The 22,391-nt window shown below is 34.9% G+C and overlaps 1 protein-coding gene across 3 annotated transcripts in view; it reads left to right on the top strand.

The window, feature by feature from the left end:
- Window positions 1–22,391, top strand: part of astn1 (astrotactin 1) — a 1,272,040-nt gene that overhangs the window by 808,757 nt on the left and 440,892 nt on the right. For all 3 annotated transcript variants that reach the window (XM_039734841.1, XM_039734842.1, XM_039734843.1), the window contains one exon: window positions 9,898–10,025. In XM_039734841.1, the coding sequence (XP_039590775.1) occupies window positions 9,898–10,025 (128 nt within the window). The remainder of the gene's footprint in view (window positions 1–9,897; window positions 10,026–22,391) is intronic.

Genomic DNA, 22,391 nt, shown 5'->3' on the forward strand with positions numbered 1-22,391 from the left:
TAGTATTTTTGCGGTCACTGCACAATAAGCCTACCAATTTTCATTTTGTCAATAAAAAAAACAAACAAGTAACATCTGTGGTCTATAGTTTAATTATAAAAATACCAAAATTAACACTGCAATAAGGCTTATAGGTGTCTGGTTATGCAGGAGCTTAATATAAAAAAATATTTACAGAATAGAAAACAAATCAGAAATGTTATCTAAATCGGCCAATTCAGTGACATGAAATCAGTGATTAATATCAGCCCTAAAAAACCAGATTGGAGCAGTCGTAACATATAAATGTGGTATTGAGCAATTTGTGAAAGAAGCTGGTAAACAAGAATTTCCCACTTTCAAAAACAATGCCTCGAATAGTTTTTATTAATCATTTCATTAAACGTTTATGTAATTTTTGTTGGACACCTGAAAACACCTGCAAGCCATAATATTTCTGCTTGAGAGAGGCTTTGATGATGCAGGATGCCCACCTTTTGTCTTGGCGTTACGCTGATTTTTGACATTATGTAAGATGCACAAGTTAAACCACCATTTCTACCACAACCCAGTTTTACTCCCTCTACACAGCTGATTCTGTTTCCATTAATCATTTCAGTTTATCCTACATATTCTGTTGCTGATCATTAACACTTGTTTGTTACAATTGCTTAATCAATCAATGGGTTATATGCCGACAAAGATGCTAAGTTTTTACTGAAAAATGGTTTATTATTATGCTAGTTTCTTAAATGTCTTACTATATTGTATCACAATTTATAAAAGTGAAAGTTTGGAACTCTAAAATACAATGTTTTCTATTGTCACACTATTCTAGAAGTCTTAAAATAACTGTTTAAAACAAATATTTATCTTTCTAAACTGTCCAGAACATTTGCACAGTACTATATATAGAGCTGAACCCTGATTTAACATTCATGCAACATTTTTGGATGTTGTTGAAATTATTAAAAAAAGCTTGTGTCTGAACAAGAACAGGTCTCTTTAACTTAACTTTTCAAATGTGAGGGATCCAAATCTGATCTGAGAGTGTACAGATATATATCTTGATTGTACCCTGCATGCTCAAATTAAATAAAAGACGTTTTGTCAGACAGATGTGACCTAATATACAGATAGTGTACTGAATTGCTGCGCTACTTCATATTGTTTCAGTACAGAATGCCTGTGAATTTGTAAGCTCAGGATGGCGAGGAAGAGAAACAGATAACAAAAATTCTTAGTTGCTCTGAATGCAGTTATTGCCGCCATGTCTGTACATAGAAACCTTATTAGGAGAGAGGATCCAGGTTTAGCGGAAACAAGATGTTTAGGTTTCAGATGAAAAATGGAGGTTATGAAAGTGGTGTCAATGCTTTCTTGCAAGTTCTGGTTCCATGTCATTTTTTGTATTGATCACACATCTTTAAAAAGATCAGATCTGTGTCACATAAGAGTGAAAAAATAGGAACCAAGATGCTGTGTGAACAATGTATTTGAACACACTTTAAGCCATTAGGATTTTTTTTGTCTTTACTTCTCCCTGATGCTGTATGTGTATTGCCATAACCATAAAATAATGAAAGCCCTACTGGATTTAAAAACATCATCAACCTTCATAAAAAAGGCAGATCACAGAAATTAAGCTGGGCTCAAAAAACTCCAAACTATATTTACTTTTACTTATAAAAAACATTACTTTATATAAATACATCATGACAACAAAAAATAAGTGAAGACTATGTTTCCAGTAAGCATAATATGTAATGAAGGAAACATTAATAATGCAATACTCTCTAAGTGACAAGAAATGGTCACAAAGATAGATAAATACCAGAACAGGAAATAATGGTGACAGCAGTAGAGAAAGACAAATATCCATAATTCATCATACTGAAAACATACAAAGATACACAAACAAACATGTATTATGATGCATTATGATATTACTGCGGTGGGCTGGCGCCCTGCCCGGGGTTTGTTTCCTACCTTGCGCCCTGTGTTGGCTGGGATTGGCTCCAGCAGACCCCCGTGACCCTGTAGTTAGGATATAGCGGGTTGGATAATGGATGGATGGATACATACCTGTAAAACAAATTAATTTATACATGGCACTGACTTCAGATTATTAGAGCCATTTACCTTTTTTTACTTTTTCATTCAAAGTCTTAACTCTCAGATGACGCAAGCATTTCCTTCTTTGATGTCTGTTGCTTAGTAACCAGATATCTGTATAGTCTCAGTATGAATTTAGCAGCATATTTATAAAGTACCATTTGCCAACACACGTGAAAATGTAAAATGCAGATAAGTGTTTGGTAAATTCAGCGGTATATTGATATGGCATCCATTGAGTCACAGTGGAATTCCAAATTACCTACAGTGAAAAAGCACTCAAACGCCAAGCAAAAACTATAGATGAAAGCTCAAAATTTTGAACAACTATAAATAAATAAACTAATCTAAAAGCCTACCACAAGTTTTATTTTTCTATCATATTTGGAAATAATGCTATTCCAGGCTCACTCTCTGCTACACCCTTGCAAGTATTTGCTTGAATGTGGATTGCATGGCATCAATACCTACCATTTCTTGCCAGTAGTTTGTACTAGAGCAATCAGTTACAATTAAAGCTGCTCTATGTGTATGGCTGTCCCTCATACTGCCAAGACTGCCATCCTGATTCTTGTTTAAACCAAACCACCTTTGCAGATGCCATACACCATGCCACTGATCCTCACTGATGCCCTGATTGGGCTTCATCTTCTGTTGTGTCTGACTGGTTTAATTCTGCTGTGTCGTCCCTGCCAACTTGGCAAAAGAGTGCGCTGACTGCTGTATTGGCCTATATAGTGCTTATTGTTCTGGGGGTACTTCGATTTCGATGCTGCTGTATGCTTCTGAATAAGTTGTCCCTGAAGCGTTATTTGCTCCTGCTCTCCAGTAGCCAGTCCAACTACTGAATATCTGGTATGATGGGCAGCCATGGCCATTACCTGGCTGAGACGGCAGCTGTATAGAAGGACCTGGGGAGGGAGCATTAGCAAGGCAATACCTTCCCTGGGATGCTAGAGGGCAGCTCTCCTGGGCATCTGTGGCACCATGGATTCCTACACGGTATGCTGAGAGTTGGAGTTTGGCACAGTCCTGTTGAGTTCCATGGAGGCCACCAGGGGGAGCTGCAGAGATCTTCACTGGGCTCTCACCAGACCTGGGAGAGATTCCAGGTTCGATTAATGAGCCACCTGGAACACTTCCAGGGCCATCATAAAAGGAGTCACCTCACTCTAGAGTATTCAGGGAGGAGGTGGACAAAGCTTGCCGGGAAAGGAGTGGAGGTGGTAAAGAAAGAAAGAGAAAGAAAGAAAGAAAGAAAGAAAAGGACTGGGGTTTGGTATGCTTTGTGTACTGTGTTGTGGGGAGCAGAGAAAAGCACTCTCCAGCTGTAAATAAACATGTGCTAGACTGAAATTTGTGTCTGCCTGTCTGTGTCGGGTTAAGGTGGCTGTACGTGTCCCTGTGGTCCTCAATGGATATAACCAGGCCTGAAACAGAATTAATTACCAGAATGTTACCAGCCCCAATTACCATGAGTTGGAGACTGTCTCTGAACTGATGTTCTGTGTTTAGGTTGCATGAGTTATCCCTTAGGGATAGAAAGTGGAGAATTGTGAATTTTGTCCTATTATATTACATTGATTTGTACTAATATAGTGTCTGTCAGTAATGTGCATTAACTATAGGATGAAGCAACAGTAAGTTAAGGGCCATTTGACATCATTTCAATCAGATGTTCCTGTAGTTTATTTTCAGCACTTGAAGAATGGCTGTAAACCTCAAGGCAGGGCTTGCAAACAGCCAAAAGAAAAGTCTGTTATGTGGCAATAATCAGACTTTCCTGTTCTTTGTTTAGACCCTATTAGGTGCCTTTTACTCATTATTGCTGTGTCATGAGAACTAAGATTAAAAATGTAACTCAGGCCTCTGCTATCCATAATGCTCTTGCATAATCACTTACTGTAAATCGAAAGTCACAAGGTTCTCCAGTAACCCTGTTTGTATACAGTCACCTCAATGACAAGCTATATAGACACTGTATCCTAGGGGACGTGGGTCCGCTGTGTCTGTGTCTCCTTGATCGGTTATATTCAATAAAGACCTCTTCTGTTTGCAACATTTGAATCCTGATGTTGGCTCAAGGTTTATTTTAGCAGTTCCTAAAATAAACATGAGAAATGACTAATGAAACATGCACAGGTAAAAGGAGACCAATCATTTCTCTGCATTTCCCCCCTAACAACACTATTAGAATACACAAAAGTACAGTAATGAGCAAAAAATACCTACCACCACCTGCCTCCAGCTGTCTGTCATGATGGTGTAATGGATACATTTGTGTCCAGAGCCAAGTCATCAGGGGCCTCATGTATAAATGGTACACAAAAATGTTGCGTATGCCCCTTTCCATGCTCACTTCATGATGTTTCAAAACTAAACTTGGTCTAAAACCGTGCACATTTTCAAATACATTAAATTTAATTGCATATTGTTTATAAATTTAAGGCACTTGATTGTAATCATTCTGTAACAATATAATCGTGCATGGAATGGCCAAACTATTGCCACAGCTGCTTTAGCGTTGTTTTTACTAGACTTTGCAAACGGAAGAATCAGAAGAGAGTGCATATGGATTATGGATGATTATGACTGGCTTCTAAGTCGATTTAGGTTACTAAGAGCTGTCAACTTGAAGCTGTATGCTGTTAGAATACTAGGATTTATACTTTAGATCATTTTTATGATGAAATGCATTACAGATAAATAGTTAACTTCATTTAAATAATGTATACTCTTAATAATTAAACATGTCGGTGCACGGTGGCATTACAGTAGCATTGAGTTGTTGCTCCGTCTAGGGATTGTTTCTGCCATTGTTCTGTATGCTTGCTGGGACTTGCACGACCCTGGATTGATGGATGGAATCATTAAACATGTATAACGAAGATTTTTCAATGTTCCTTAAAAATTCTAAAGAATCTGCGTTCTAAGCTTACAGCTGGTTTTTAATTCATTACAGATGCTTATAGTGTGGCTGTTGGTTATGTGGAAAAAGAAAACAGCAGAAAAGAAATTGGGGGTTGGAACGTTTGACAGAGACAGTACTGTTGCAATAAATTATTCCATTCAGGGTCGTACGTATTATAGCAAGCATCTTGTGGGAATGAGAAACAGTCCCTGGATGGGACACCATCCCACATGTTTAATACATGCTTTAATGTATTTCTTCATGAAAGTGATAACAAGTATACATCTCAGTATTCTAAAATGTTCAGAGAGCTGTAGTATCATGAATGTAATGTATTCTGTGTGGCGATCGCTGCCTGCACGCTCTTGTTGGTGTAAGAGAAAGCCCGTTTAAGAAGCACTGAGCAATTAATGACTGGGTCAAGGAACACAAAAAATACAAAGTATTTAACTTGCTACTTTAGTTATGATGGGATTTGTGAAACTTTAGTAAATTAAACATCAATTTTAAGATGAAGTTTACGACATTCTACTTTATAAAAATAAATAAAATGACATAGACCTTTTTTTCTCCACTGTGTCCCTATTTTTTTTCTTTTCTATGGCTCTAATATGCTTCTATATGACACTCAGACACTCACCTTTTCACATCAACTTTAATTTCTGAACACTTCTTTTTTATTTTGGGCACTGTGCGACTTTCTGAACTTGAACCTTTGAGTCTCTTTGCCACACTGTGATACTCTAACAATTTAACAATTTAATTTTTGTTGCTTACACCACTGCCTAAGGCACCAGATTATATGTTTTTCCTTGCATCCACTTCACTGAGCAGGACCTCCATTTTGCATTCGCTGAAATTCAGTTGTGCTTGAAAGTTTGTGAACCCTTTAGAATTTTCTATATTTCTGCATAAATATGACCTAAAACATCATCAGATTTTCACCTAAGTCCTAAAAGTAGATAAAGAGAAACCAGTTAAACAAATGAGGCAAAAATATTATACTTGTTCATCTATTTATTAAGGAAAATGATCGAATATTACATATTTGTGAATGGCAAAAGTATGTGAACCTTTGCTTTCAGTATCTGGTGTGACCCCCCTTTGCAGCAATAACTGCAACTAAACGTTTCCGGTAACTTTTGATCAATCCTGCACACCAGCTTGGAGGAATTTTAGCCCAATCCTCCGTACAGAACAGCTTCAACTCCTGGATGTTGGTGGGTTTCCTCACATTAACTGCTTGCTTGAGGTACTTCCACAACATTTCTATTGGATTAAGGTCAGGACTTTGACTTGGCCATTCCAAAACATTAACTTTATTCTTCTTTAACCATTCTTTGGTAGAACGACTTTTGTGCTTAGGGTCATCTTGCTGCATGACCCACCTTCTCTTGAGATTCAGTTCATGGACAGATGTCCTGAAATTTTCCTTTAGAATTCTCTGATATAATTCAGAACTCATTGTTCCATCAATGAAGGCAAGCCATCCTGGCCCAGATGCATCAAAACAGGCCCAAACCATGATACTACCACCACCATATTTCACAGATGGGATAAGGTTCTTATGCTGGAATGCAGTGTTTTTTTTCTCCAAACATAACACTTTTCATTTAAACCAAAAAGTTCTATTTTGGTCTCATCCATCCACAAAACATTCTTCCAATAGCCTTCTGGTTTGTCCACGTGATCTTTAGCAAACTGCAGACGAGCAGTAATGTTTTGTTGGTGGCAGTGGTTTCTCCTTGCAACCCTGCCATGCACACCATCATTGTTCAGTGTCATCCTAATGGTGGACTCATGAACATGAACATTAACCAATGTGAGAGAGGCCTTCAGTTGCTTAGAAGTTACCCTGGGGTCCTTTGTGACCTCGCTGAATATTACACGCCTTGCTCTTGGAGTGATCTTTTTCGGTCGACCACTCCTGGGGAGGGTAACAATGGTCTTAAATTTCCTCCATTTCTACACAATCTGTCTGACTGTGGATTGGTGGAGTCCAAACTCTTTAGAGATGGTTTTGTAACCTTTTCCAGCCTCATGAGCATCAACAACTCTTCTCCTCTGTTCATGCCATGATACACTTCCACAAACATGTGTTGTGAAGAGTAGACTTTGATAGATTTCTGTTCTTTAAATAACACAGGGTGCCCACCCACACCTGATTGTCATCCCATTGATTGAAAACGCCTGACTCTCATTTCACCTTCAAGCTAATCCTAGAGGTTCACATACTTTTGTCACTCACAAATATGTAATATTTGATCATTTTCCTCAGTAAATAAATGACCAAGTATAATATTTTGTCTCATTTGTTTAACTGGTTTCTCTTTACTTTTAGGACTTGAGTGAAAATCTGATGATGTTTTAGGTCATATTTATGCACAAATATAGAAAATTCTAAAGGGTTCACAAACTTTCAAGCACAACTGTATGTGAAATTCGGGGAGGAGTTGGAGTGGGGCTGTAGGCAAGGGCATGTGCATTAAAATTCACATTCTTTGGGATTTATAATGAGAAAATGAGTGGAATTTTATGCGTCTGAATTTTTTTGTGCGTAGGCACATTTCTAGTTTTGTCTTTACACCATGTTTTAGTGTGAATTCTACGCAAGGTGTTATACATAAGGCTCCAGGTCACAGCTAGAAAGCCAAGAACTCTGTTAAAAGAGAAAACTTAATTATATTGCTGTTTGAACTTTTGGATGAGAGATTAATATTCTTATGTTGTGCTTGTTTAGCTGTTTGATAGCTTCTTCCCTTGAATGCTCAGCTGTTTTGCCCATCTGCCACATGTTATGACTTGTTTTCTGTAAGGGAAAATCCACTTGGAACTGCCTGCCCATTTAACTAGTACATCCTGACATCATTTGCAACATTATATTTTGTTTTGTAATAACAGTTTACATATAAGAAGTCTTATTTCTGTTAACCAGATATTTATTTAATACGTTTAATATATTTTAACTATTATTGAGACTTTACATAATGCCTGGTGGCGTAAGGGATGTTACAAGAATGTGCCATTTTTCTGTGTGCTGGTTGTATTATATTAAAATATATTTAAATTGTTAAGTAAATGAACCTAAGTTATTAAAAATGAAATGCTCTCTAATGACTAATCAGCCATGCTATACAGAATTTTGCTGTTCACATAATATGGCTCCTCTGGCCAGGAATAATAAAGGAGGTACATCTTGAATTTTATTTGCAACAATGCCTCAAGACACTTTATCTACTATTTTCCGATGCAGTTTCCTTTTACGTTTTTTTCTGATTAATTATGCACGTTTTTTACATTTTTTTTGTAAGGGTTTAACGTGCCAAATCTATTTTTTTTTAAATGTATTTGAAACCCGTTTAAAGATGTTGGCTTATTTTAATGTCTTATCACAATACCATCTTGTTTCTTGTGGGTGTTGCCATTTTTGACTTGTGTATGGTTGCTAGCCGTGTACAGCAGCAGAACTGAACATCACAACCCGTGATCTTGCTGAATCCAAGATAAGTCAGGGGTCATGCACTTTTTGATTGTCCAAGATTGGATACAAATATATGTGGTGTGCATTGCTTTATGCTCATTTTGACATTCTGAAATACAGATTTCTTGCTTTAGTTTTGTTGACTACACTTTTAGTTTCTGTTTGGGCTTTGGTAAAAGACTTTTGATTACAAATTTTCATTCCGTTTGAACTTATGCTTCAGCTCCATATTTAAAAACATGTATGACTTTACTACTAAAGGCATAGCATGACCCGTTTTAAGGTGTACACATGTTGAAGGATTAGGCAACTGTAGCCCCAGCAAAATACGAGGTGAAAATGAGATAACATTCTAGAAATAATCTCACTGATATTGCATGTTATGATAAAACAACTTTGTCTAGTGAATATATTTGAACAAAGTCACTAAAGAAAATAGTTACAAATAAAAAATACAGTACATTTATTCCTCAATCTGTAATGTCAGTATAATTTTGAAACCGTTCACTATTGATTTATATGGCAAGAATTGTAAATCTTTCTTTTGTAGCACTTGTTACAGCCATAGTTATCAGTTCAACATTAGCAGATGTTGTGACGCAGTGGCTGGAGATCTCTGCTTGAAAGCGTAAGGTTATTGAAAGCAGTTATCAATATTCAGGTTGTAATTAACAAGTCCAGAAAGGAAGAACTGGCTCTGGGACACATGAATGAGGCATTAATTAAGCTTGTTACATTGGAATACCACATTTGACCTGTGATGATTAGCCTCTTTTAATCCTGAAACACAAGAGACACTGCAGTCTGACCTGCCTTATGCATGCACATGATACAGTATTATGGTAGTGCTTTTTCAAAAACCTGCCCTGTTCCTTACTTATTGGCATTGTGTTGCTCTCACTACGATGAGTTGACTTTCTTGTTTTTGGGGTAATCTCTAAGGAATGTGATCCTTTTACCTTTATACTAGATTCATTTATTACCACACCAAAATATCAAAGATTACTTTAATGAATGAACTTGTTAAATTCTTAAGTCCACATCTGCTTAACACATAAGTGATCTAAATTAGTTTCTTAGTTCCCTAACCACATAAGGTCTATTTTATTTTAGTTTTGATTTATTTGTACAAAACATAGAAGCATACATTTTAATAAAAGTAAAGCTAAACTCAAGTATACGAACTGATCCACACAATATATAATGAAAGTTGTATTGTTACAGTATTGGTTCACTTGTACTCCTGTATATATGAGAAAAAATGTGTGGTAATTATTGTTAAACCACAGTTCTTCTTAACACCTTTTAAATGGATTCAGGGAAAGTTATCTAGGTTAAAGGTGTTGTTATACAAAGTGCCACAGACTTTCTTTTCAAACCATTCATTTAAGTTTTGTTTTTGTATCCCAAGACAGAAGAACTTTGCACGTGGCATTGACCAGCAGCTCCCAGATGGAATGGTAGTGGCATCTGTGCCAGCAGAGGTGCAATGTCATGAAGAACTCTCTGATCCAGTTCCGGACCCTGAATACCTCATTGGTCAGTGTTGTTTATATTCTTTACACTATGACATGCTCAGTTTAGTTTCTATTTAGGTCTAGATTTAAATGTTATTTAACCTTTATTCAAAGAAAATATTATTTAACTTTCCATTTCTGTTATAGACATGTACTGATACGGTAGATTTTCTACCTATCCATTTTTGACATTGAATTTCATAGATTTCTGCAATGCAAAGGACTTAGAGGAGTTGGACTGTATTTTAAAGAAGTATTCTTTAAAAATAAAAATTCAACCACATCTCTGTAAGGCTAAACTTAGCCATTTTAATGTAAAAATAATTTTCTCTGTGACTATCACATCTGTAACTTACTACAACAGCTGTTAATTTGTCATGTCTTTCCAAAGTTACCAATGGTATGTTTTAGAATCTTCTGTAAATTGCTATCCTTAGGCCATATGCAAAATTAACAGCATAACAGCTTTAATGGCAAATAAATCGCTACTTTTATATTCTTCAGCTTCTAATACAATTCTGTTTCACTCACATTTTCCAACGTAGCTTCTAATGATTCTTATATTCTCTTCATGAACCATATCTCAACTTTGTTTGTTAACTTCTAATTTATGAAAATGCATTAAGGTCTGCGTTTTGCATCTGAATTACAACTTAAATCTAGAAGAAATATTGAAACTTCATCATTCTATGTTGTGATATTTCATAATTTTCTAGTAGCACCTGTTCTTTTCCAAAGGAAAACAAGCACAGAAGTATCCACTTACACTAACTTTGAAAAATGGCCTATATGAAATAGTGTGGACACTACCAATAATTAATTAATTAGCTTTACTTAACTTAATGAATACATAAGCTATGATTAACTATTGACCTCTGCTGCTTGAAATAATATTATACAAATTATTCTATCACTATTGTTACACTGTATCTTTCTAATATATTTTCTTCTGCTTTATATAGACTTATATTCTTAGTGTTCAATATAAAGCATGTAATAAATAAATAGGCAGGTCTTTACTTACCGAACTTCACTTACCTACCAAGCTCTACTTATCTTTAATCATTTACATGTTTGGTAATTTAGTTGGTTGTGACCTTCTGATCCCTGATTATTCCATTTCTAGGTTAATTATACTGTATGTTATGTTTGCTATCTTTTGATTTAAAGTAGTGTGCAATAATACACCTCCAATAAATTATTTATCATTTTGAATAGCTACAAATAATAGATTGTTTTTAAACATATTCTTGCTTCATATTAATTAAAAATAAAATGCTAACTTTAAATGAACCCATCTGTATTGCTGGAAGGTTTATACAGCAGAAGATAGAAATTCTAAATATTTGATCAGTATTCCTCTGAGTATTTTGATCAATGAACATGTTTTGATATACATGATAAAACATTTAAAAAATACATTGTTCCTGGAGAATTATGCAAGGTTACTTACTCAAAGAATTTAATTCCAGGCAAGATTCTACTGGATCAAGCTGTGTACTTCAAAATGAAAAAAGAAAAAAAAAAGAATATTTGATGGTTCTACAATGAAAAAATCTGCTGTTATATGTATTTTAAAATGTAGTCAGACTTTGTTTAAATCATTTTTCTAATATGCCATCCATTACATACAAATTTTGCTGAGCAAATGCAGAATAGATGACTGCTGCAAGCCTACCCTGTAGCGAAGCTTGACAAGTAGCCACTGGAGCTGCCACTCACCCTGTGAAAGAATACGATTTATAGCAGAGTCAAAAATAAATCAATTTTAAATTCTGCAAGATAAAGTTGCAACATTGGTACAACAGGTAGAATTGTTTACCAAACTGAATCACAAAGGATGCTTATTAGACTCCCAAAAAAGTTATCTATTATATCCAATTGGGTTTCTCAACATGCCTTATTTATTTTATGGCTATTGTATTTCATGATGTAATGTATTACTTTTCAAGGTGAATGGGATGAACTGTGTTGGAGTTAGGGAAAATTGTTGGTTGTAGCACCTTCACTTTAGACCTACCAGCTCCTCTTCCACTTCATTGTTGTATTCTACAGTCTTCTTTACAACAAACTTCACTTCCCTTAATGCATTATTTTTTAATAAAGTACATTCAGGAGAAGGCTCAGCTAATGTTCCTGGGTGGGAAATTCTACAGGGTTACTTACATAGTTGCACTCATCTTACTATCCTAACATCTATTCTGTGGTTTGTTGGGAAGTGGTTTTTGAGGAGAATGGTTTGGGTGGATTGGATCTAACATAGAATGTTCTGTGAATGTTTATGGAATGGGTCCTGAGTCAGCTAAAACTTTGAAACTTGCAACCAAACAGGAAACTTCCTACTCTCAATGGCCTGCACAGTATTCTTTTCTTTAACATCATGTAAAAAAGTAATTTTTTTTTTTTTTGGATGGTTGGGAGTCAAATTCAGAGAGGCAAGATTGCATTGGTTTGGACATGTGCAGAGGAGAGATGCTGGGTATTTTGGGAAAGGGAGGCTACGGATAGAGCTGCTAGGTAAGAGGAAAAGAGGAAGGTCTAAGAGAAGGTTTATGGTTGTGGTGAGAGAAGACATGCAGATGATGGGTGTGACAGAGCAAGATGCAGAAGACAAGAAGATATAGAAAAAGATGATCCGCTGTGGCAATCCCTAACGGGCGCAGCCGAAAGGAGAAGAAGAAGGTTAATGTATATATATATCAAGATTCAATCTTAATTTAAATAAGTTTCTGTACTTATTGGTGATAAAATATAACAAACATCATGGCCCATTTACATTTTGCAGTGAAAATTTAAATATATTCTAAATCAACATAAGTACAAATTGTACATGTTGAAAAAGTAAATGCACTCCAGCATTTATAACTACCTCAAATACTAAAAATTAGAATCATGTGCACCAGACCATTTTCAAATCATTATAACATCATTATGGAGGATCTTGAATGGGCATATCTTATTTAAATTTCAGCAATTAGTTTAGTTTGTTGTTTGTTATTTAAGTGTGTGTTATCATGACACCTACATCGAAGAGCTCTCTAACCCCTTCAAAATGAAGTTTATTGATGCATGTGAGTGTGGGAAATCAACAATTTCATTGTCCAAAAGATCATCAAAAAGTGAGGAAGAATTCAAATATCTGTCAGCTTGTCCAGCAAGTTCAGACCAAGAGCAGAATGGTGGCTCTTGCCACTGTAGATATCAAAGTTCATGAGTCTACCATTAGGAATAGGCTGCAGAAATTAGATCTGTATGGGAGGTGTATCAGGAAGAAACCTTTGTTCTCATGAAAGAACATCAATGCAAGACTGAAGTTTGCCTATAAACATCTACAGTAGGCAAAGTCCAGGACTTCTAGAACAATTTGTTCTGAACAGATGAGGCAAAGATAGAGGTATTTAGCTACATTACTAAAAGGCATGTTTAGCAAAAGCCAAAGTCAGCGTTCGACCAGCAGTAAAGCATGGTCATGGAAACAGTATGGTTTGGGGCTGCTTTACTGAGACAGGGCCTGGTTAGCTCATTATTATAAAATCCATTATGAAGTCTTGCTTGAGGATCAATTGAGACTTTCTGTCAGTAGATTGAAGCTCACCTGGAAGTGGACCATGCAACATGACAATAACCCTAAACATACCAGTAAATCCACCAACAAATTGTTGAAAAGAAAAAAATGAAGGATTCTGGAATGGCCAAGTCAAAGGCCAGATCTGAATCACTTCACATTGCTGTTGTGAGCTTTTGAAAAGGGCTGTGTGCGCAAGATACCTCTTAAACATCACACAACTGAATAAATTCTGTATGGAGGAGTGGGAAAAATGTTCTCCTAGTTGATATCAAGGACTGGTAAATGCTTATTGGAAATGCCTACTTAAAGTTGTTTCTGCCAAAAGGGCATTCATTACCAGTCATTAGAAACAAGGGTGTACTTACATTTGTTTACAGGTGTAAATTACATATCAGCTTCTTTTTCATCTAATTTTTGTGGTTTTTTTCAGTCACATCTTTTTTCTTTATCTGAAGATACTATATTAATGAAGATCAAATATTGATATGCCCACATGTTATAAAAAAATTAAATGAAAAAACAAAACAGATAGGGGTGTAGTTTTTCATATGATTTCATTTTGTTATTTGACATCATTTCTTTTTCACTTCTGATTATGGCTGATATCTTTATGAATACTTGGAACACTAGAGTTTAGAATTCCAGCCTACAGTGTGCAACTTCGATAGATAGATAGATGTTTCTTATTTAAAGATGTATACACATTAATTTTATAGATTCAGAAACAGATGGAATTGGCCAATTCTTTCTTTAAATAATGGATTTGTGTAAGTTTGCAGTAATATCTGCCTTCTTAAATTTTTGAATTATGAACATGTGGTTGCTATTAATTTGAATGCATCGATGAACCCTATGTTAGGCAGATCCCCATTTTCATTACTGCATCATACTGCACACTTTGTATTAGCGCTAAGAAAGTTCGGTTTTAATACTAACCTATTCCATTCTTTTTCTTTCCTTTACTCATCTTCTACAAAATTTTTCTTTTTTCCTCCACTTTCAATAAAACCCATTCCCTCATAAACAGTTATTTTTTTCCTACTTAGCTATGTCACTTTTCTCAGTATTATGCAATGAAAACCTCTCCCTTGTCATGCTTTGTGATTGAATACCTTCTTTTTAAATAACAAAAAGATGTTTGTGAGCAATTCACTACCAAATTGGTAAAGTTAGTCTTGGGTTGGGTGACAATCATGAGATGATCTGGAAAGAAATTAAGGGATTTAATAATAATTTTACAGTTTCATTTTCTTTCTATCAAAGCTGTGTTAAGGTTCATTAAAATTGCTGAACTTGAAACTCAGCACTCATGTAATGGAACGAACAAATTTCCCAATGTTTAACAAAAAATGCAAGCAATTTGTGTCCAACATTACATCTGAACTTAATGCATCATTACTCTAAAGGACAGAATTTTAAGTCTGGAGTATGAGTTCCTACTATTATTTTATGGGTCAAGTGCAAAGAATATCATATTACTGATGAAAAGACTGAAGAAAAACTATTATGTTGTGTTTGTTCTTCTCTATTAAGGGAAACGTTTCTGCTTCTCCAGTGAATTCTATAAAATTACCAAAGATTTTTATCCTAAACTATATTCTGAAATACCTAAAGAAAGCCTGCTTCTCTAAAACTGAGGTGCTTTTAAACAAGGTGGCTCTTCCACACTTCTGGGCACACCTATATCTCTAGCTGAAATGTTAGAGGTACTAGACTCTATGAAATCTGGTAGAACAACTTCTAGTAACAACTATCAACATGGCACTTACTGCTCTGATCTAAAACAAGGTAAAAATCCTACATTATGTCAAAACTTCTGTCTTATCTTAATTATGAACACTTATGCTGTTTTACTAGCTAAGGTCCTTGCTTGCTGACTACAGAAAGTTGTTTTTAATTTAATTCATTCAGGCTAAATGTCAGTGACTGCATCCTGACATTTAACAACTTCTACATATTGCATGCATTGCTATCTGTTAAGACCACAGATTCACAACTTTGACCACATGAGCTGGTCATTTTTATGGTGGGTAATGAACACAATGGAATTAATTAAGTTACTCAAAACATGTACAGTACTCATCACCAACAGCAGCTATGCTCACCAATGGCTCAATCTCTCTTCCCTTTCCTATTAAGAAAAGGAGTGAGACAAGGCTGTCCACTGCCACACTTTCTTTTCAACTGTCCCATGATTCCTAACAGCAGCTGTAGGAAAAATACATTTCTCCAACTCTCATTGCCAAACATAATTCACCACCCAGAATTTTTTAAATTACACTCTGAGTAAGAATGCCATATTAGGCCTTTTTTGAGGTCTTGGTACATGGAAATAACTGCCACATGCACTTTCTGTGTCTCCTATTCTATTGTGATGTCACAGGTGCTTTGTAAATCATATTGAAACTAAAAAAAAGTCTTTTTTAAAGTCTTGTTCCAGAGCAGTGACTGATTAATTAATGATCTTAGGTAGTTTCGTTTCTAAAGTGTTATTGAGAAGATTGTGTGCAGGACATGCTGAGATCCTCAACCATAAATCTCTCATAAATGATAGAATTCCTATCATTTTATCAATAATGATACAATCCAACCACTGTAGTTGTAGTTTTCACCTCCAAACCAACAGAAGAGTATAAGTGAGTTGTTTGTTCAGTAGTTGAAAACTGCAATATTATGAAGACTAGTCCCATGTATTACTCAATGTCTGTAGCCACTGTGTACAGTATGACATATCACTTAAATAACCATACACGAAGAATATCACTTATATAAACGTTACTCTTAAACTTAATAATTAATTCCAATTACTTCATATTCAAGAAACAATTAAGTAATTAAAATACACTTTTTTCAGTTGTGTCTGATGTGTCTACTACAGTTTATGCTTCATTAACAAAAATAAGCTATCGTGCTTCAAAATATACAAAATTACAAAATATTTCAAAATAAACAAAATTATAATAAGTCCTTTTATTTATAAATATGCCTGTGAGAAAAGGTATTGTTATTACATCTGTGATTATGGATACAGTATGAATATGTGAGTATAAAAATAACAGCTACCAGGCTGAAAATGCATGTTGACAGAATGAGGCCCCATCATACCACAGAACCCCTCTCGCAGCCTAAGACCTGAAGACACCATGGACACTGTTTTTGTCACCATGTCAGCACTTCCAGTGCTCTCCTGACTCCTCTGTAAAGGCAGCCAATTCATCTACCTGTTCATCTTTAAGTTAGAAATCCATTCATCACAGGCCCAGGGGCTCAATCAATTATTCCAATGGGGAGGAAACAGAGAAAAGTCTTTGAAAGGCAAATACATCTTTATTTAATTGGAATCGGGGAAAGATAACCAATTTCTCAGTGGCGTCTACTGCAAAGACTTAGTAAAAAAAGAAGCAAAAGGATATGTTATGACAGTGGTACGAGTTCTGAGGTTTTTGTAGCTCAACCTTAAAGCTGTATAAATATCTACAATCAAATGAAAAGCACACATGTGTATGCGAAAGAAGAGCAATATCATCACCAGTCAGGTGATGTAAGGGATTCCTTTTTATTTAAGAAATATACTTTTACTTTCAGATACATTTGTACATTTTAAAATGAACATACAGTAGTTTTGTTAAAGAATCACTCACAACAATAATATCCAGGATTTAGAAACTCTGAATACATAACCAACAATTAAAAAAACAACAACTTTTCATTCATGTGGAAATAGAAAAATTCATAACTGCTTAGTTTAGATTCAGTACACAATATATTCTGAAGTGTGTTAAAGTTGTGGACCTATGCAGAGATACATTTAGGGAATTGAAAGTTAGATACAGCCCTGCCTTATCAAGCTACTCAATTCATGCTATTTAATTTCTCAGAAAGGCTAAAGACTATTGGCATATCTGACAGCTTAATTTAGTGTTTCAAGATCTTCATGTGTTTGCATTCACATGTAAATCCTACATCAGTGGTAAAGTGGTGGGTAATTCGGTTTCTTCTTCCAACGTAGTTTTTAACCTGTTCATTTTCCATGTGTGCAGCAATATGTACAGCATTTGACAGTGAAGCACTAATCAAAATACGGTGCTAAAGGTGTGGCAGGCATTATATTCCTCCACACCTTATCTCTAGTACACCATTGGCAAAATGTTGTGCTCTGTTTAAAACAAGACTTTGGAGAATGAAGATAGTCTGTACATTAAAGTTTCAGATCCCAGTTAGTTTAATGAAGAACAGTACTTCCCATTTGGTTTTACTATTCTGGATACAATCCCCTTCCACAAGTTTAGGACTTTGCAACTCACACTTATTTTATACAGAAACATTCCAGACATTTACCTTAATAAACTATCTTGTTATGCATAACTGTAGATGCCTGCTTTGGAAATGGAATCTATTATACCTTAATTGTAGTGTCACCTGGTAATTATGTTTGTTATGTCTTTGAAATGCAAATTGATCTTTATGTAATTGGACTTGGAGAAAGAAAGTCGATTTCTCACTGGCACCTACTGCAAAACTTAAGCAAGAAAAGTAAAAGGTTTATTTTCATAATTAAGACTTTGTGTAAAGTCCTTAACTTTGCTTCATGATTTCTTTTATAGTTTAATTAAGTATGTCTTACTAAAACAAAGTATTACTTTACAGTGTTTTTTTTTTCCAATATATCCAGACCATACGGTTATGCCACATAGATGTGTTATCTTATTTTGTCCCCTCCTTCCTTTATAAAAATAAAAATGTAAAGAATTTTTTCTAATTACAGTAGCAGTAGAGTTTTTGGGTTGAAAGTTCTGGTGGGGCCATACCAAACTTTTTCTATATTTGTACAGATTTCTCTAACATAAACATTAACTTACATATCTAATAATATAAGTCCTTCTTTTGCTAATGACTAGTGAGACATTCCGTTCACATCAAAAAAGTCAGACAATGGGATGATGGTGTCTGTTCTGTCTCAGCCAGCATCAGATCATTGTGATACCCTCTGACATTGTCATCATCTAACAAAATACAGCAATATAGATTTAAAGACTATAAAAAATGTCTCGCAAATACCTGCTTCTCAGTAAAAAATATTAGCTGTGAACTTCCTAAATTTAAATGTTAACACCTCAGGTTTAATATTAAATGGCTTTGAAGTGAAAAAGGACAAGCCACAATAACGTGGAAAGTATACACAGACTCCACACACTGCATTACTCTAGCAGCACTAACTACCATGCAGCTAGGTGTTTGCCAGTCAGTGCTAGGATTGAAAAAGAATAGAAAAAAAATATTTCTTACAAATGTCTGTTCTAACCACACCAGAATTCTATGTTTCTTTAAAACAAGTGCACTATTTTGAGGATTCGGGTTTCTGACAAGTTTTTAAGTACTTATTCCTTACGATTGTCTTGTTGGTAACTCCTTTTTTAACTTTTTGATATTTTTTTTGTTAATAAATTTCCATTTTATAAAGATGTTTTTGTTGCTTTACTCTATACTAGCCAGGTGTCCATAGTAGGGCATTTTGAGTATATTGTGTGACATTTCAGAGTATATCTTTGAACTTTGAGAGTTAAGTACATTTTACCCCATTGTAGGCCAAAGGCAGCAACTCAAGTGGAAGCTAGGCTGCTTTTCATAGTACCTCCTCTGGACTGGCTGATGTGAGTTGGGCCTGCTTTTTTGTATATTTTTAAAAGCCTCACTCCACTTTGAGTGAGGGGACTGCAACAACACCAGAGGGTAATGAAAAGAGATACAAAAACACAAGCATGAGCTAACTTCTCGGCCCAAGACTGAAGTACTTTATGTAATCCAAGGACAGGCTCTACAGCTTCAGTGTCAGGAGGCCCCACCCCCTTAGCCTCAACTGACAAAGTACAAAGAACTTTGACTAATTTGATACACTTAACTAATGCCTACAAAATAATAACAAAACAGTATTCATTAAAGAATCATAAAATGCAAAAAGAAGAAAACAAAATATTTACAAAAATCAAAAAATAAGATGAAAAAATGGTAAAATAAATAGACCAAAAGAAAAAAAAATTAATGACAGGGATTAAACCTGCCACCAGTACTTTGGGAGTAATATTTCTATTTTAATTTTAATGCTGTGTTGTGTACAATGTGATCTGATTGAGGCTGTCATGTTCGCAGCAGTTTCCATGAAAGAATTCCTGATACCTAACAAGATCAAAAGTCATACTGTGACATCAGTTGGCAACTGCCATTTACTCGTGTAAGGATATAAAGAAAGTCTTGAAATTAAGAGGAAGTTCATATAAGGTGGAATCGAGAAAACTTGGAAGCGGTTCTTTATACCAACAATCTTTGTAATTTGGAGTTGTAAAGTATACATTAATTTTTATGAAATATCAGTATTACAAAGCCAAACAAGTGTGAGGGATTGACTTCTTCGTTTATTTATCAAATTAATTCTTCCACCCCTTGTTGAAGGGATATGTTTCTCAAATTTGCTAGTTAAATTTTTTAAATTATTACAATTAAGTGTATATACATGCGCCGATTTAACAGGGTATATACAAATCCACACCAAAGATTTCTACTGTTTTAAAAAATGGATAGACAAGAAGAATATATAGGATTATATTATTGCATATGACACAGAATACTTATTTAAAAAAATAAAGGAAGATTGTCCTGATCCATTTTATACCTTTTATCTTGTATGACTAGGAGCCAATCGAACTGTTCAGTTTATATAAATATAATTTCTATATAAGAATAGAGCAGAAAAAAGAGCAAAGTAAGTTAAATAGTTTAACAATTCCATTGTAGTTAAAAGTCATTAAACTAAAAATAATTTATGAAAATGTAGTCATATTTAAAACATTTAAAGGGTTACATGTTTTATGTTGAGTTTTTTATGTAAATACACACCTACTGTATTCATTTGACTTACCATAAGGAGTTTTTTCAGCAATACATTTTAGTGCTTAATATGTTGGATAGATTAAGGGTGTATCAATGATTATAGAATCAGTATGTGTAAGAATGTTTTTAAGTTTTGGCCCTTACCTTTTCTGAGCAAGGCTAGCATTATTAGCTGCATGACATTATGTGCTTGATCTCAGTCAGTGAGATGATTGGGGCCCTTAGGTCAAGTGCAGAATAGCAAGAAAATGCTATAAAACTATGTCAATGTGAAAATCATCATAAAGTAGCATGAATGTTGCCTGCAAATACAGAAGGGAGACAGAATTGCTCCCTCTTCCCCTCCCTGACTGTGCATGATGAGATTCACTCCTCCTTGACATGCAGGTCTTGCTCTGCTGCTACTTGTAGTATAATAAATGGTACCCACTTTCAGACCTATTAAGGCATGATAATAAATTCTGAGATTTTCTACACAGTTTTCAAAAATAGATAAGATTGTGTTGCATTCCTTATTTAAAAAGATACTACATTTTAAAATCCTTGCCATCTTTTTTGATTATCGTATAGAAAAACAGATTAAAATGGCATTAAACATATCTCTCTACTTTTGATGAATGAATCAAATATAATATATTATTCAGGAGATGTTTATCCCAGTGGTCATAAAATGTTCTAGCCTTTTAAAAGCAAATACTTCTTTATAAGTTGCTAAAATTTAGTTTTATTGCTTTGCATACAAGAGCATGTCTTGGCAAGTGCGCCATGTATAGCAGAAGGATGCATTGTTATGCATGTTGTGGGATTCCTCTGAACACTTTCCAAAAGGAAATTCAAGTGATTTCTCTCAAACGATAAATAGGCAGTTACAAAAGGAATGAAACATAACCATAAAGGAAGCTATTATTGTAACTTATTTGAATGAGGTACATATGCATGCAGATTCAATACAGTATATACAAATCAACCACAAAGACTTCTACTGTTGTAAACAAGAATAAACTATTAACTTAGATCTGTCTGTAATACAAAATAGATGTTTGTGATTATAATTCAGAAGGCTCCTGTCTATGCCTGCTGTTGCTTATTTAGGTCTTGGAGAATTGCTTTTACAATGACGTGTCCCTGTCTACAGAAAATGCATTATACATGTTAATAATCTCAATCTTTTATTTATTCTGTGAATGAGAGAGTAACATGTTCAAAATATATTAACATGATGTTTGATCTGAGAAGAACTCTGTGTCCTAAAATTGTTTCTTAAGGGCACAAGCCTGTTTACATAGATGCTTTGGAAAACTTCACTAACTTTATAAGGCTTTGTAATATAATGGCATATACTTTTATGACCATTAATATAGTTTGATTTTATAGTTAATACCGTTAACTAGAAAATCAAAAAGATTTTAGAAGACTCATGAAATTGCCAACTTCACTTGACTATTGTTGCATTTTAATTGTAACAGGTCATTAAAATCAACTCTAAATAGACCATATAGGAGTGATTGTGAATACTGTAAGTGTTTGAGTGAAATGGAATGGTGCCCCATCCAAAGATGGTCTCTCCCTTGTGCCTGTTTTTGCTGGGGTAATTTTAAGCACCACAGCGCCACAAACTGTATTGAGTAATTTGAAAAATAAAGGGATGGATACATTTTTGCTTAAACTTTTGAAAGATTAACCTACGTTTTTACAGTATTTATATATATATACTGCTCAAAAGAATTAAAGGAACACTTTTTAATCAGAGTATAGCATAAAGTCAATGAAACTTATGGGATATTAATCTGGTCAGTTAAGTAGCAGAGGGGGTTGTTAATCAGTTTCAGCTGCTGTGGTGTTAATGAAATTAACAACAGATGCACTAGAGGGGCAACAATGAGATGACCCCCAAAACAGGAATGGTTTACCAGGTGGAGGCCACTGACATTTTTC

This window comes from Polypterus senegalus, chromosome 14 (genome assembly GCF_016835505.1).
Source record: "Polypterus senegalus isolate Bchr_013 chromosome 14, ASM1683550v1, whole genome shotgun sequence".
Taxonomy (NCBI): Eukaryota; Metazoa; Chordata; class Cladistia; order Polypteriformes; family Polypteridae; genus Polypterus; species Polypterus senegalus.